At 42.0% G+C, this 14288-nt stretch overlaps 1 protein-coding gene across 1 annotated transcript in view; it reads left to right on the forward strand.

Moving 5' to 3' along the window:
• GNS (glucosamine (N-acetyl)-6-sulfatase) overlaps positions 1–14288 on the forward strand; it is a 50278-nt gene that overhangs the window by 31397 nt on the left and 4593 nt on the right. The window contains exons 10-13 of the mRNA XM_010841583.1: positions 2345–2446; positions 8825–8932; positions 9923–10033; positions 11648–11808. Of these exons, the coding sequence (XP_010839885.1) occupies positions 2345–2446; positions 8825–8932; positions 9923–10033; positions 11648–11808 (482 nt within the window). The remainder of the gene's footprint in view (positions 1–2344; positions 2447–8824; positions 8933–9922; positions 10034–11647; positions 11809–14288) is intronic.

Here is a 14288-nt window from a genome sequence, read left to right on the forward strand (position 1 = left end):
GGCCACACACACGCAGAACAGACTGCCACTAGAGGGCATTCCCACCCCTAGCTGATGGCTGAGCCAGGCAGTCACTGTTTTATATGTCTGTCCATTTCATTATTTTGGTGCCTTGGACATGTTAATAATACCTGTGGGACTGGCTTCATTCATGTTCTGGACATCATTGAAAATATGTCAGCCACATTTTGAAGTCTTGTTGCATTTATCTGATTCTGGAGGTGGTATCTCTCCTTGTCTGTCTTTTCCTGCCATGGTCTCTTTCATATTCATACTCACTCTTGTTGACTGTCTCCTAAGTGGCTTAGTCCACCTGGGGGACTTGGAACCAGGAAAGATACCGCCCAACACCAATCCCCAGAGACATAGTTTTTGTGTTTTTTATCCTCACTAACGTATGGATTGCTTTTCCTGAGTTGCCTACTACTGAAGGTTAATTTCCAACAGCTGCAGAGTTATACTAATTGATTCAGAGCCAGGATATGTATACTACTCTGCCCTCCAGGAACCATCACTCCTTCTCCAGGAGCCAGGAAACCTGGCTGCTACTCAGAAGATGTCTTCTTGCCTTTTGTGTCTGCACTTTGGTTTTGTTTTTAAATTAAAAGTAGCAGGATTAGTTTGTTGTTGTTTTTTTTTTTTAACCCCTTTTGGCTTCTCCTAAGATGATCTGAGTTTTCTCTACAGTTTTCTTGACTGGTACATTTCTAGTAAATGACAGCTTTTCCAGTTACAGGCTGCTGACTTTGTTTCAGTTACTTCTCTTTTCGTTTCCTCATCTGTAAAATGGGGGAAATACTGCTTCCTAGGATGGTGCGTGGATGCTCAGTCCCTAAGTCGTGTCTGATTCTTTGCGACCTCATGGACTGTAACCCGCCAGGCTCCTCTGTCCATGAGATTTCCCAGATAAGAATACTGGAGTGGGTTGCCATTTCCTTCTGCAGGGGATCTTCCCCACCCAAGGGTTGAACCTGGATCTCCTGCATTGGCAGGTAGGTTCTTTACCGCCAAGCCACCGGGGAAGCTCCTAGAATCGTGGTGAGGCTTAAATGAGGATATGCGTTAGGAACTGGCCCGGAGTAGGTACTTGGTGAACATTAGTTCTTTTCATTTCCCTGGATTGTGTCATCATTCCAAGGCTTTTTCTAGCCTGTGACCATGTGACTTCTAGACCTATGCCCTCTGCTACAAAAGTTCATGTTGTTGTTGAGCCAGAACATATATGGGATACTCCAGACTGAGATGCAGAATACCAGATTTCAAATAATTGGTTCAAAATTTTTTATAAAGTAAAATCTCATCATTTTCTTTTGTATTGCTTATATATTAAATAGTAATAGTTAAACATTTGCAATAAATTTTACCTCTTTTTTTTCTACTTTAGTGTGATCATTGAAAGTGAGAGTATTAATTGCTCAATTTGCTATCCCATGAACTATAGCCCATCAGGCTCCTCTGTCCATGGTATTTCCCAGCCAAGAATACTGGAGTGGGTAGCCATTTCCTTCTCCAGGGATCTTCCCAACCCAGGGATAGAACCCGGGTCTTCTGCATTGCAGGCAAATTCTTTACTGTCTGAGCCACTAGGGTGGTCACTAGACAATTTTAAGTTACACATATGACTCCTGTTCTATCCTCTATCGGACTATGCAGGTTTAGACCTGGTAGAGATATTGTGTACAGAAGGAAAATTATCCAGTAAATCAAGGAGATATGTCAAGGAATAAATGCTACACAGTGTTTAATTTCTAGGATTTTTTTATTTAAACATCCAGGTTTTGTGCTTATTAAGGAAACTTACTGAGGCATTGTTGAGATAAATTTTCTGCACTCTCCAAAGCCTACTGCAAATATTTTTAGCCATGTTGTCACTTTGAAAAAGTATTTAAAAGGCGGATACCCTAATGGGCGACAAGCATTCAACCTTTGAGCCTTTCAAAAATGTCAGGAGTCAATTTGAAGTCAAGTAGTGAACTAGTGAGAATAATCAAGGTGGAAAACTATTGTATAAAGTAGCCTGACATATTTCTCATCATTCATAACAGACTCAAGGCAATCCTAAAGGAATCTTGAAAAATGTTTTGGTCAATAACTGTGTAAAATAAGCATAACTTCCCAGGGGCCTGTATTATAAACTTTATAAGGCTTTATGTTTTATATCTTAAATTGTCATAGTTATATTTGAATATATGCAATAGGAAGTATGGTTTGTACAAAAGATAATAGAAAGTGCTGCTTGTTTCAAGGATGGGTTTGGGGAACGAGAACTCTAGTGTAGATAGAAAAGGAAAATGAGACCAGCTGTGTTCTGAGTCAATTTATTGTTTCTTTCTCTTTCTCATAGATGCTCGTTGCCAACATTGACTTGGGCCCTACTATTCTGGACATTGCGGGCTATAGCCTGAATAAGACCCAGATGGATGGGATGTCTTTTTTGCCCATTTTGGTGAGTATAAAGCTCTCAATCAGCCCTGAGCCAAGACTCTGAAGTAAATTCCAGGTTGTATAAGTAGAGTTAAATTTTAAATCTTCAGGGGAGACCCTTTAAATCTTAAAACTATTAAATTTGGGAAGCAGAGAATACAGCTTTTCTCATATCTGTAGTGGGAAGGAGCTTTCTTTAAAAAGACTAGACACATATAAACAGAGTTCTGTATCCTTCCTTTTCTCCTTCTTCCCCCAAAAGCCCCATCATACACAAAGACAGGTAACAAATTGAGAAAATATTTGCAGCATATATGAAAAAGGGTAACTAATCCTAACAGATGAATTCTTAAAAGTGAAAATTAATATCTCAGTATAAAAATAGGCAAAAGAAGTAACTAATCAATTCTCAGAGGAATTAAAAATGACTAGTCAGTGCAAAAAGATTGCTTCAATGCTGATCAAAGAAAGGCTTAACTGAAGGAGGCCCCTATTGCCTGTAGAACTGGCAAAGATGAAAAAGATTAATACCCAGTAATTATAGAAGTCTGAAAAAAAATGAAAGCTACTCAGACTCATTGAAGTGTAATCAGCATAAGCTATCAGTAGGCTAATTTAATAAGACACATCACTTCAGAGTACACACATCAAGCAGATCTAGGAATTTACTCTTAAGAGAACAAAATTCGTTCAAGAATTATCTGAGTACCTACTGTGTCTGGCACTGCACAGTGCTAACTATAAAGAACTGCGTGTAATATTCACCTGGAGCCGTCACAACATTGTTAATCAGCTGTACCCCAATACGTAATAAAAAGTTTAATTAAAAAACCCTACATACAGTAGTAATAGAAGAAAATTATAAAACCTGAATATACAGAAGGGAATTGGTCACATTGTGGCAAAATTAAACAAGACTATTGAAGCAGCACTAAATGATGTGCGTAAGTATATATTGACTTAGAAAGATGACCACCACATACTGCAGGGAGAAAAGGAGGTTTCAAACAGCATCTCTTTTTCATTAAAAATGTGTGTGAATATGTTTAGGCATAGAGAAGTTTGACGGATCAGTACTCTATATTATAGGTAACTCTTACTGATTTGTATGAATCTGTCACAATTATTAGGTGAGGTGTGACTTATCCAAGAGAGTACATGTCACTCATGTAAGTTATAAAACACAGGAAATACCCATGAACCCATAATCCCATTTAAGAACTGAAATACTCCTCATATTGATGGGTCTTCCTATGCACTCCTCCCCATCCCACCCCTTTACCTGCCCTTACCAGTTATCACTTTTCTGAATTTTATGGTTGTTACTCTCTGGCTTTTATTTTTTTAGTAGTTATCATGTACGTAGCCATAAACAACATACCTGTCTTGAGGGAAAAATACCTATCTTGTTTTGCACTCTAAAGATGACATTCTACTAGTTGTAATCAAGCCTTTTTTTCCAGTTCAGCATTGTTTGCAGATTGATCGATATTGTTCACTGATACCTAATATTCCATCATAAGAAGGAATGCTTCACCTCTTAATTATATTTTTTTATCAGTTGTACATTTGTGGTATTCTAGTTTTGCTCTAGGCATGGTGCTGCCGTGACATTCTCATACGTGTTTCCCAGTGAGCATGTGTATACACACCAAGGTCACGGGAACCTCACATCTTCATTCCTACAAATATCACCAAGTTATTGTCCAAAATCATCATCAGTTTATATTCCACCAGTAATGTGTAAGAATTCCTTTTGCTCTATATGAAGCTATCAGACTGCTTCATTTTTTTGCCTATCTAGGGGGTGAAAAACAACAAAATTATAGTTGGTTCTACGGTACATTTCTTTATTAATGAGATGAATCACTTTTTTCACAGCTTAATTCCCTTACTATACAATTCACCAGTTTAAAGTTGACAGCTCACTAGGTTTTGATATAGTCAGAGTTGTACAACTTCAGTATAATCTAACTTTACAACATTTTCATTACCCCCAAAAAGAAACCCCCAGATACACTAGGAGTCACTCCAGGCTCCCTCTCTCAGCACCAGACAGGCACTCCTTTCTGTCACTACAGATCGTCTGCTGTGGACATTTTCTGTAAATAGAATCATACAGTATGTGGTCTCTTGTGATTGGCTGAAAACACTGAGCTGTCTTCAAGGGTCATCCCCATTGTAACACACGTTACTACTTCATTCCTTCTTATTACTAAACAGTAGTATTCCATGTATTTATCCAGCCACGTATTTATCCAGCCATCAGTTGATAGACATTTGCATTGTTTCCCATTTGACTCTATGAGTAACACTGCTGTGAACATTTATATATAGATTTTTGGGTGAGCTAATGTTTTCCATTCTCTTGAGTGTATCCTTAGTAGAACTGCTAGGTCATGTGGTGATTTTTCTATTTAACCTTTTGAGGAACTTCCAGACTGTTTCTAAAGTGATGGCACTGTTCTGTATATTCCCACCAGCAGTGTAAAAGGATTCAGTTTCTCTACGTCTTTGCCATCAGTTGCTGTTATCTTTTTACTATGTCTTAGTGGGTGTGAGGGATTTGATTTAGGTCATACCTGAATGGTCTAGTGGTTTTCCCTACTTTCTTCAATTTAAGTCTGAATTTGGCAATAAGGACCTCATGATCTGAGCCACAGTCAGCTCCTGGTCTTGTTTTTGCTGACTGTATAGAGCTTCTCCATCTTTGGCTACAAAGAATATAATCAGTCTGATTTCGGTGTTGACCATCTGGTGATGTTCATGTGTGGAGTCTTCTCTTGTGTTGTTGGAAGAGGGTGTTTGTTATGACCAGTGTGTTCTCTTGGCAAATCTCTATTAGCCTTTGCCCTCCTTCATTCTGTGTTCCAAGGCCAAATTTGCCTGTTACTCCAGGTGTTTCTTGACATCCTACTTTTGCATTCCAGTCCCCTATAATAAAAAGGACATCTTTTTTGGGTGTTAGTTCTAAAAGGTCTTGTAGGTCTTCATAGAACCATTCAACTTCAGCTTCTTCAGCATTACTGGTTGGGGCATAGATTTGGAATACTGTGATATTGAATGGTTTGCCTTGGAAACAAACAGAGATCATTCTGTTGTTTTTGAGATTGCATCCAAGTACTGCATTTCGGACTCTCTGTTGACCATGATGGCTACTCCATTTCTTCTAAGGGATTCCTGCCCACAGTAGTAGATATAGTGGTCATCTGAGTTAAATTCACCCATTCCAGTCCATTTTAGTTCACTGATTCCTAGAATGTCAACATTCACTCTTGCCATCGCCTGTTTGACCACTTCCAATTTGCCTTGATTCATGGACCTAACAATCCAGGTCCCTATGCAATATTGCTCTTTACAGCATCAGACCTTGCTTCTATCACCAGTCACATCCACAACTGGGTATTGTTTTTGCTTTGGCTCCATCCCTTCATTCTTTCTGGAGTTATTTCTCCACTGATCTCCAGTAGCATATTGGGCACCTACTGACCTGGGGAGTTCCTCTTTCAGTATCCTATCATTTTGCCTTTTGATACTTTTGACTGTGTGGATCACAATAAACTGGAAAATTCTGAAAGAGATGGGAATACCAGACCACGTGACCTGCCTCTTGAGAAACTTATATGCAGGTCAGGAAGCAACAGTTAGATCTGGACATGGAACAACAGACTGGTTCCAAACAGGAAAAGGAGTACATCAAGGCTGTATATTGTCAACTGGCTTATTTAACTTACATGCAGAGTACATCATGAGAAACGCTGGGCTAGAAGAAGCACAAGCTGGAATCAAGATTGCCGGGAGAAATATCAATCACCTCAGATATGCAGATGACACCACCCTTATGGCAGAAAGTGAAGAGGAACTAAAAAGCCTCTTGATGAAAGTGAAAGAGGAGAGTGAAAAGGTTGGCTTAAAGCTCAACATTCAGAAAACGAAAATCGTGGCATGTGGTCCCATCACTTCATGGCAAATAGATGGGGAAACAGTGTCAGACTTTATTTTTTGGGGCTCCAAAATCACTGCAGATGGTGACTGCAGCCATGAAATTAAAAGACACTTACTCCTTGGAAGGAAAGTTATGACCAACCTAAATAGCATATTGAAAAGCAGAGACATTACTTTGCCAACAAAGGTCCGTCTAGTCAAGGCTATGGTTTTTCCTGTGGTCATGTATGGATGTGAGAGTCAGACTGTGAAGAAAGCTGAGCGCCGAAGAATTGATGCTTTTGAACTGTGGTGTTGGAGAAGACTCTTGAGAGTCCCTTGGACTGCAAGGAGATCCAACCAGTCCATTCTAAAGGAGATCAGTCCTGGGTGTTCTTTGGAAGGAATGATGCTAAAGCTGAAACTCCAGTACTTGGCCACCTCATGCGAAGAGTTGACTCATTGGAAAAGACTCTGATGCTGGGAGGGATTGGGGGCAGGAGGAGAAGGGGCCGAGAGAGGATGAGATGGCTGGATGGCATCACTGACTCGATGGACGTGAGTCTGGGTGAACTCCAGGAGTTGGTGATGGACAGGGAGGCCCGGCGTGCTGAGATTCATGGGGTCGCAAAGAGTTGGACACGACTGAGCGACTGAACTGAGTGGGTATGAGTGGGACTCATTGTGGTTCTGATTTGCATTTTCCTAATGACTAATCTTGTTGATTTGTTGTCACAAACATACCTTGTCGTGTATTTGTTGGACATTTGTATATCTTCTTTGGAGAAATGTCTGTTCAGATCCTTTGCTTGTTTTTTCAGTTGGGTGTTTGATCAGTGAGTCATCTTTCACTTACGTCTTTTGTGTTTCTTCCCTTGTGAAATGCCTTTTTTGCCATGATATTCCCCGTTTGTGACTTGTCTTCTCCCTGCATTAAGATATGACAGTGCAGGAGTGTGTGAAGCACCTCTTTTATGAGATGATTTAGTGTCCTTTGTGTCTTGTTTATAAAAATACTTTTGAACCTTGAGGTCAGAAAATAGTTCTCCCAAATTTTCTTCTGAAAATTCTGTAGTTCTGCCTCTTAACCTTTGAGTCCTTGATGTATCTTGAATTGGTTTTCTTGCATGGTAGGAGTCAGGAATTCAGTTTCATTTCTTTTTCTATAAATACTCAATTGTCTTTTCTGTTACACAAATATGTCTGTCCCTCAACCAGTGTGCTGTTACAAAGCTGTATAATTAAACCTTGCATGTGTACACTTCTCTCTTAGGGTTATTAGGGGTCTCTTAAGAGTTGTTCTTAGGGGTATCTTAAAAGACAGTTATCTTTCTTCTATCTTCCATGTAAAGTTTATAAAAACAGCTTTTCAGATTGCTTAAAAAATCATTTTGGGCTTTGGCTGGAATTGCAATAAATCTATAGGATCATATAGAGGGAAATTTTTATCTCTTCACTCTTCCTAAACAAATCTTACACCGTTAATCTTATTTCTAGTTAGAAAAAAAAAAACCAACTTCACTACAGGGCTAAAGTCATTATGCTATGTATAATTAATTTCTCTGCAGTTTCGTAAATGCCCCCTGGGACCTGGCTATCTTCCTTGTCTGAAAGCTGGGTATCAGGAACCCACATACCAGGTGTCCTGCTTCCACCCTGGCCTTACACTGTCCTTTTGATCCCAAACTCCCTCTCCTTTTCACCATTTGTGTGCCTGTCTTAAACATTCCCGTTTCAAATGCCGTTGCTCTTTTCCTTCTGCTCCATTGATGTGCAGCAAAAATGAAATGAGTTTATATATGTATGGTATCTTCGTTCTGACCATCAAGAACCTGTTGACCATCAAGTCCTGTTACAGTCCTTAGCTCACCAGCCATATTTAATTTCTCAGCACTAGCTTAGACGAATTTTTAGAGTTTATAGACAGTATTGTTTAGTCTGATCTGAACTTTCAGCACCTTGCCATACAACTTTGATTCTTGCTTCACGACTTCGTTGGTTTCCATTCCTGACCTGCTCCACAGGAGTGGTCTTGAGAAATAACTATGCTCAAAGCATTTGACATTACTTGTGAGAATCCTGGGGGTCTCCCAGGTGGCTCAGTGGTGAAGAATCCACCTGCCAATGCAAGGAGACAAAGGAGACATGGGTTCAGTCTCTGGGTTGGGAAGATTCCCTGGAGGAGGAAATTGCAACTCACTCCAGTATTCTTGCCTGGAGAATCCCATGGACAGAGGATCCTGGCCATGGGGACACAAAGAGTCAGACATGATTGAGCGACAGAGCATGTGAGGACTCTACAACTGGACGTGATACTCGGTAGCCTTCAAATGCCTCCATTTTAGTCATTCCCTTCAGTTACTGAACGGTCAGTTCATTTTGACTCCCAGGACCCCTTGAGTGGTAGAATGAATAACATTGTGATTTTAGCCTACTCTGTACGCCTCATTGAAACCACTTTTGCTCTTCTTTCTAGAAAGGGGCCAGTAATCTGACTTGGCGATCAGACGTCCTGGTGGAATATCAGGGAGAAGGCCGCAACGTCACCGACCCCACGTGTCCTTCCCTGAGTCCTGGAGTGTCTGTGAGTGTGGCGCAAGTTGTCTTAGACGCCCTCTCACGGATGGCACAACTGGCGTGGGTTTACACGTGCCAAGTGCTGAAACTCAGTTAATCTCAGTCCTCCTCCTTTCACTTTGTCACTTGACTCTGGGAGGTTAGGAGATAAACAAAGGTAAAAGTAATCCTGAAAATGATCTGCCGACCTACCGTCAAAAACGGACACTTCGAATTCTTCTAGTTTTTATACCAAGTTCACAAATCTGCCCTCCTTCTTACTTTATCAGGACCCCTTCCTTTCTTCTACCCATCCCAACTGTGGTACCACTTTTCGTTAGGGATGTGATCAGTGGCATCCAGCAGAGAGACAGGGTTTCCACCTATAAGCGGGCCAGCATGAGCATCTTGATTTGGTGGCAGCCAGACTGGTCATGGAGGGGACATGAGCGACATCAGCCACTCTTTAGAGAATGGGTAACAGAGTCAACTCCAAATGGAAGCCTGACACTGACATGTTAAAATATAGTAAAAACCCAACCAAAAGATGGTATGGAAGACTTGATGGAATCAAAGTCAAGTCCTATTTGGTGATAAGAGTGCTCATAAACAACTTACTGCAAATGATTCCACAAAGCTCATTTCAGACTTTCCCCAAGCCTTGAGGATGAAAGTACCTAAAAAAACCTGCAGAGTGATTCACCTGCGTAGTGATTTCTTCTCCTTACCAACCTGTATATTTACAGGGGCTCGTTAGAACTCATTCCTGTCAGGAGATTAGCAGGCAGGGATGGCAGCAGTCTACACACACAGCAGCCACACCTCATGTTCCTTAATCGAGTCAGCCCTTAGTAGGAGCTGAGTCTCACGTCTGTTTTCAATTTACTTCTCTGTGGAAAGTTTCCTCCTTTCTGTCCAGTTGTATGTCTGGCTCAAGCCAGCCTGGCTGCTGCTGTATGCAAGTAGCATTTGTCACTGTTGAAGGTGCTCTTCAGCTAACTTTTCAATGTCCCTACAGCAATGCTTCCCTGACTGTGTGTGTGAAGATGCATATAACAACACCTATGCCTGTGTGAGGACCATGTCAGAACGGTGGGACTTACAGTACTGCGAGTTTGATGACCAGGAGGTAAGAGGGCCTGCTGCCCCGCCACCCCTTGTGTCTATTGCCAGGGCTTTGTTAGCTGGACTTGGTGGCCGAAGAGAAATTCCAGGACTGTTCCTGGGGCAATGGGGTTTATTTTCTCACTGAGGTAAAGTTGCAGCAGCAGCAGCAGCATAGTTGCTTTACGACATTGTGTTAGTTTCTGCTGTGCCGTGAAGTGCATAGCTGTGTGTGGATACATATATCACCTTCCTCTTGAACCTCCCTCCCCTTCCCTCATCCCACCCTCAGGGTCATCACAGAGCACCAGGCTGAGCTCTCTGTGCTGTAGAGCAGCTTCCCACTAGCTATCTGTTTATACATGGTAGCATACGTGTGTCAGTCACAATCTCCCAATTCTTATCTATACTCACACTTATGTCTCCATTGGTTAAGGAAATAGAATTCCACAAGGCCATACTTGACTTCTCTAACTGACCTTGCTGGGTGGGGCTTTCTCTACTTCCACCACCTCCCACACATACACTTGAAATACACACGGTTCACTTTTCCAGAATGCTACATGCCTGGTCTGGGGTGAGGGTAAGAACTTCTATGGAGATGAAAGGAGTCGGGGGCCTTTCCTAGAAAGCTTCCTGGCCAGCAGCTGGCTCAGACCCCCCTGTTCCTAGCACAGCATAGACCAGTGCTGCTCACATGGATCAGCAGGTTAAAGGCAGCATCCTTGGAGGAAGGTGGCTTTCAGCCAGCCCGGATCAGTGTGGATTATCTGGAGGAGCACACGCACTCCAGTCCCTTGTTCTTACTCTTCATCAGCGGGTGCACACCTGCCCCATCTGGCAGCCTACATTTTGCCGTATGGAGCCAGCACTCATCATGTTTCTCAGAAATTGACTTGCTCACTATTTATTTGTGGGTCATAAGCACTTCAGAGAACAAGCAAGAGAGCTTCCCTCAAACTCAGTCCCTTCCGCTTTATAAGTGATCGTGTGAGGGCAGCTCCTTGAAGCCTTTATAAGCAAAATTGATGTACATCTTCTGAGCCTATCACTTAACTCCAATCTGGAGAACAAAGTACTGATGGAGGGGAAAATAGTGTTATTAGATGCCTCTCATTTTAGAAATAACGTCTCTTTCTTCAAGTGGTGTTATGTATCTAAAATAGGAAAACTTAACATTTTTATAAGATGGGTTCCTTTCATATCTGTTCTCATTTGAATCCTCACAACTGTAAGGCAAAGATAAACTTCAGATATCAAGTCTCACGCAGTAACCTTATTACTTGGTCTCGTTTCTGAGCCCTTGCCATTTGACAGTCCTGCCTTCTGTTCTCTGCTTTAATTATAGAAGGAAGGCTTTTCCCTCCTGACTTTCCCTGAAGGCACAGGAGTGCTGGAGGCCCGTTTCCAGCACGTGGGCCATAGACTCAGAGTAATTCAACCCTCAGAACAGATGGCCCACTGTCTGCTCCGTACCCTCGGGCTCTTTGAGGATCTTGAGACCGGATGCTATTCTCCCAGGCCTTGGTTTTTAATCCACCTCCTCTCTTTCCATTTAGAAATATCTCACGTGAGGCGTATTTCTTCAGATGTGATAACCCTTGCTCTTCTTTTTCCTCCATCTTTTCATTTCCTGTAGGTGTTTGTAGAAGTCTATAACCTGACTGCAGACCCACACCAACTCAATAACATTGCTAAAAGCATAGATCCAGAGCTGCTGGGAAAGATGAACTATCGGCTGATGATGTTACAGTCCTGCTCTGGACCAACCTGCCGCACTCCAGGGGTCTTTGACCCCGGGTAAGTTTCCCATCGTCCTCGATGACTTTGCCCAGTTGTCTTCAGCAGTCCTGCCGTTCCTGGAGGCAGAGGGAGCCCAGTGGGTCCTTCCTGCTCTGAGCTGAGCTGTTGTTTCTCACTGCTCTGCTTTATACGGGGAATGCTGGGTCTTAGTGCAGCAGCCAGTTGTGCTGAGAAAATGAGCTGCTTCAAAGTCTTGCTCTCCACAGGCAGTGTGCGCTCTAGCTGGAGGCACAGCCCTGGTCCCCGCCACACAGGGCTCTTGCTCCCCTTCCTGCCTGTGGTTCTTGTCATGTTACCACTTGATTGCTCTGGTAACACCTGGGGCTGCTTTAATGTAAGCTGACCAAGGGCCACCCTGGTCCTAGCGCTTCTCAGAGCCTTGCCTGCCTTTCATTTCTCAGAAGCCCCAATTATGGAAACTTGAATACTTGCCAGTAAATTTAATATAATAAATACACAAAATGTAAGTATGAACTCTCAGATGTCAAAATAAATAAGCCCACTGCAGTATATGAAGGTTGGAAAGACATTTAACTCACTCACTAAGTTACTTCTGTTCTTCCTACTCTCATGCCTCTTAAATAGTAACTTTGTACCAGTAACATGGTTCACAACACCCTATGCATTTGAGCTGCATGTGGGAAGCCGCCTGTCATTTTGGGCTTGATTATAAAATTAAAAATCAAACTCTCTTTGGCAAAGAATTATTTCAGTTTGTATACTCTGATTGTAGGAAAGAGGAAAGAATGATATCCTAGGCTGATGAAAATTAGTAACTTAATTATTTAGCCACCTAACATGTGAAGTGGTATCTTCAATCCAAGTTCGTAAGGAATGTATGTGACTAAAGAAAGGGGATTGTAGACTATTTGTTAAAGAAATGTAACACTTTTGCTTTCAAACCCTGTATGTAGAGCCAGAGACATGGATGCCAGTAAACTAAAGCTAGGTAATGGGAATTCCCTGGCTGTCCAGTGGTTAGGACTCCAGTTTCACCACTGAGGGTGTGGCTTCAATCCCTGGTCAGGGAACTGAGATCCTTCTTTGTCTCATATAAGAGTCCTTTTCTTTTTTTTAAGTCAGTTTTGTCTTACATGAGTATTGCTACTCTAGCTTTCCTTTGATTTCCATTTGTATGGAATACGTCCAGCCCCTCGCTTTCAGTCTGTCTGTCACTAGACATAGAGTGCCTGTAGTGACTAGACGTGCAGTGGCTCTCTTGTAGTCAGCGTATATACGGGTTGTTTTGTACTTCCTTAGGTTGGAGCGTTTAATAACTTATGTTTAAGCTAATTACTGATACATAGGTATGTTCTTAGTGGTCTTTTTTTCCCCCTTTTTTCTCTCCTCCTATGATTTGGTGACTAACTTAAAAGCTTTAGATCTCACCATCAGATCTGAATGAGAGCCTTTCTGAGTATTCTTGGTTTTAGGTTCTTCTTTTTCATCACTTTTAATATATCATGCCACTCCCTCCTGGCCTGCTGAGAAATCAACAGACAACCTTATGAGGATTCTGTTGTATGTGTTGTTTTTCCCTTGTTTTTTAAAAATATTTTCTCTTTAATTTTTGCCAATTTGATTAATGTGTGTCTCAGTGTGTTCTTCCTTACATTTGTCCTGCCCGGGACTATGTGTTTCCTGGACTTGAGTGACTGTTTCCCATGTGGGGGAATTTTTCAGCTATTATCTTTCCAGATATTTTCTCCGGCCCTTTCTCTCTCCTCCTCCTGGGACCCCTATAATGTTGGTGCATTCAGTGTTGTCCCAGAGGTCTCTTAGACTGTCCTCATTTCTTTTTATTCTTTTTTCTTTATTTTCCAAGGCAGTGCTTTCCATCATTCTGTCTTCTAGCTCACTTAACCATTCTTTGGCCTCATTTATTCTGTCACTGATTTCTTCTAGTGTATTTTTCATTCAGGTTTTGTTCATCTGTTTGTTTCTTCTTCAGATCGTCTCTTTATTAAGCATTTCTTGTATCTGTATCTCCATTTTTTCCCAAGATCTTGGATAATCTTTACTTTCAGTACTCTGAATCTGTATTGCTTGTCTCTATTTCAGTCGGTGGTTCTTCTGGGAATGTATCAAGTTCCCTTGTATAAGACATATTCCTCTGCTGTTGCATCTGGTCTACCTTTTCTGTTAGAAAAGTTAGTTGCAGTTTCTGTTCCACAGGCTGCAGGATTGTGGTTCTTCTTGCTTCTGCTATCTGCCCCTTGGTGAATGAGGCCAGTCTAAGAGGCTTTTGCAGGCTTCCTAGGGGGTGAGAAGACTGGTGTGGGCCCATTGGTGTGGAGTTGGGCCCACTGTCCAACTCCACCAGCTCTTGTCCCTCTGGTGGGCAGGGCCATGTCATGGGTTATGTTCAGCAAGGCGCTGTGGGCTCAGGATGACATTAGGTAGCCTGTCTGCTGATGGGAGGGGTTGTATTCCCACCCTCTTGGTTGGTTGGCTTGAGGCATCCCAGCCCTGGAGCC

Source organism: Bison bison, unplaced genomic scaffold (genome assembly GCF_000754665.1).
Source record: "Bison bison bison isolate TAMUID 2011002044 unplaced genomic scaffold, Bison_UMD1.0 scf7180017864163, whole genome shotgun sequence".
In the NCBI taxonomy this organism is placed as follows: domain Eukaryota; kingdom Metazoa; phylum Chordata; class Mammalia; order Artiodactyla; family Bovidae; genus Bison; species Bison bison.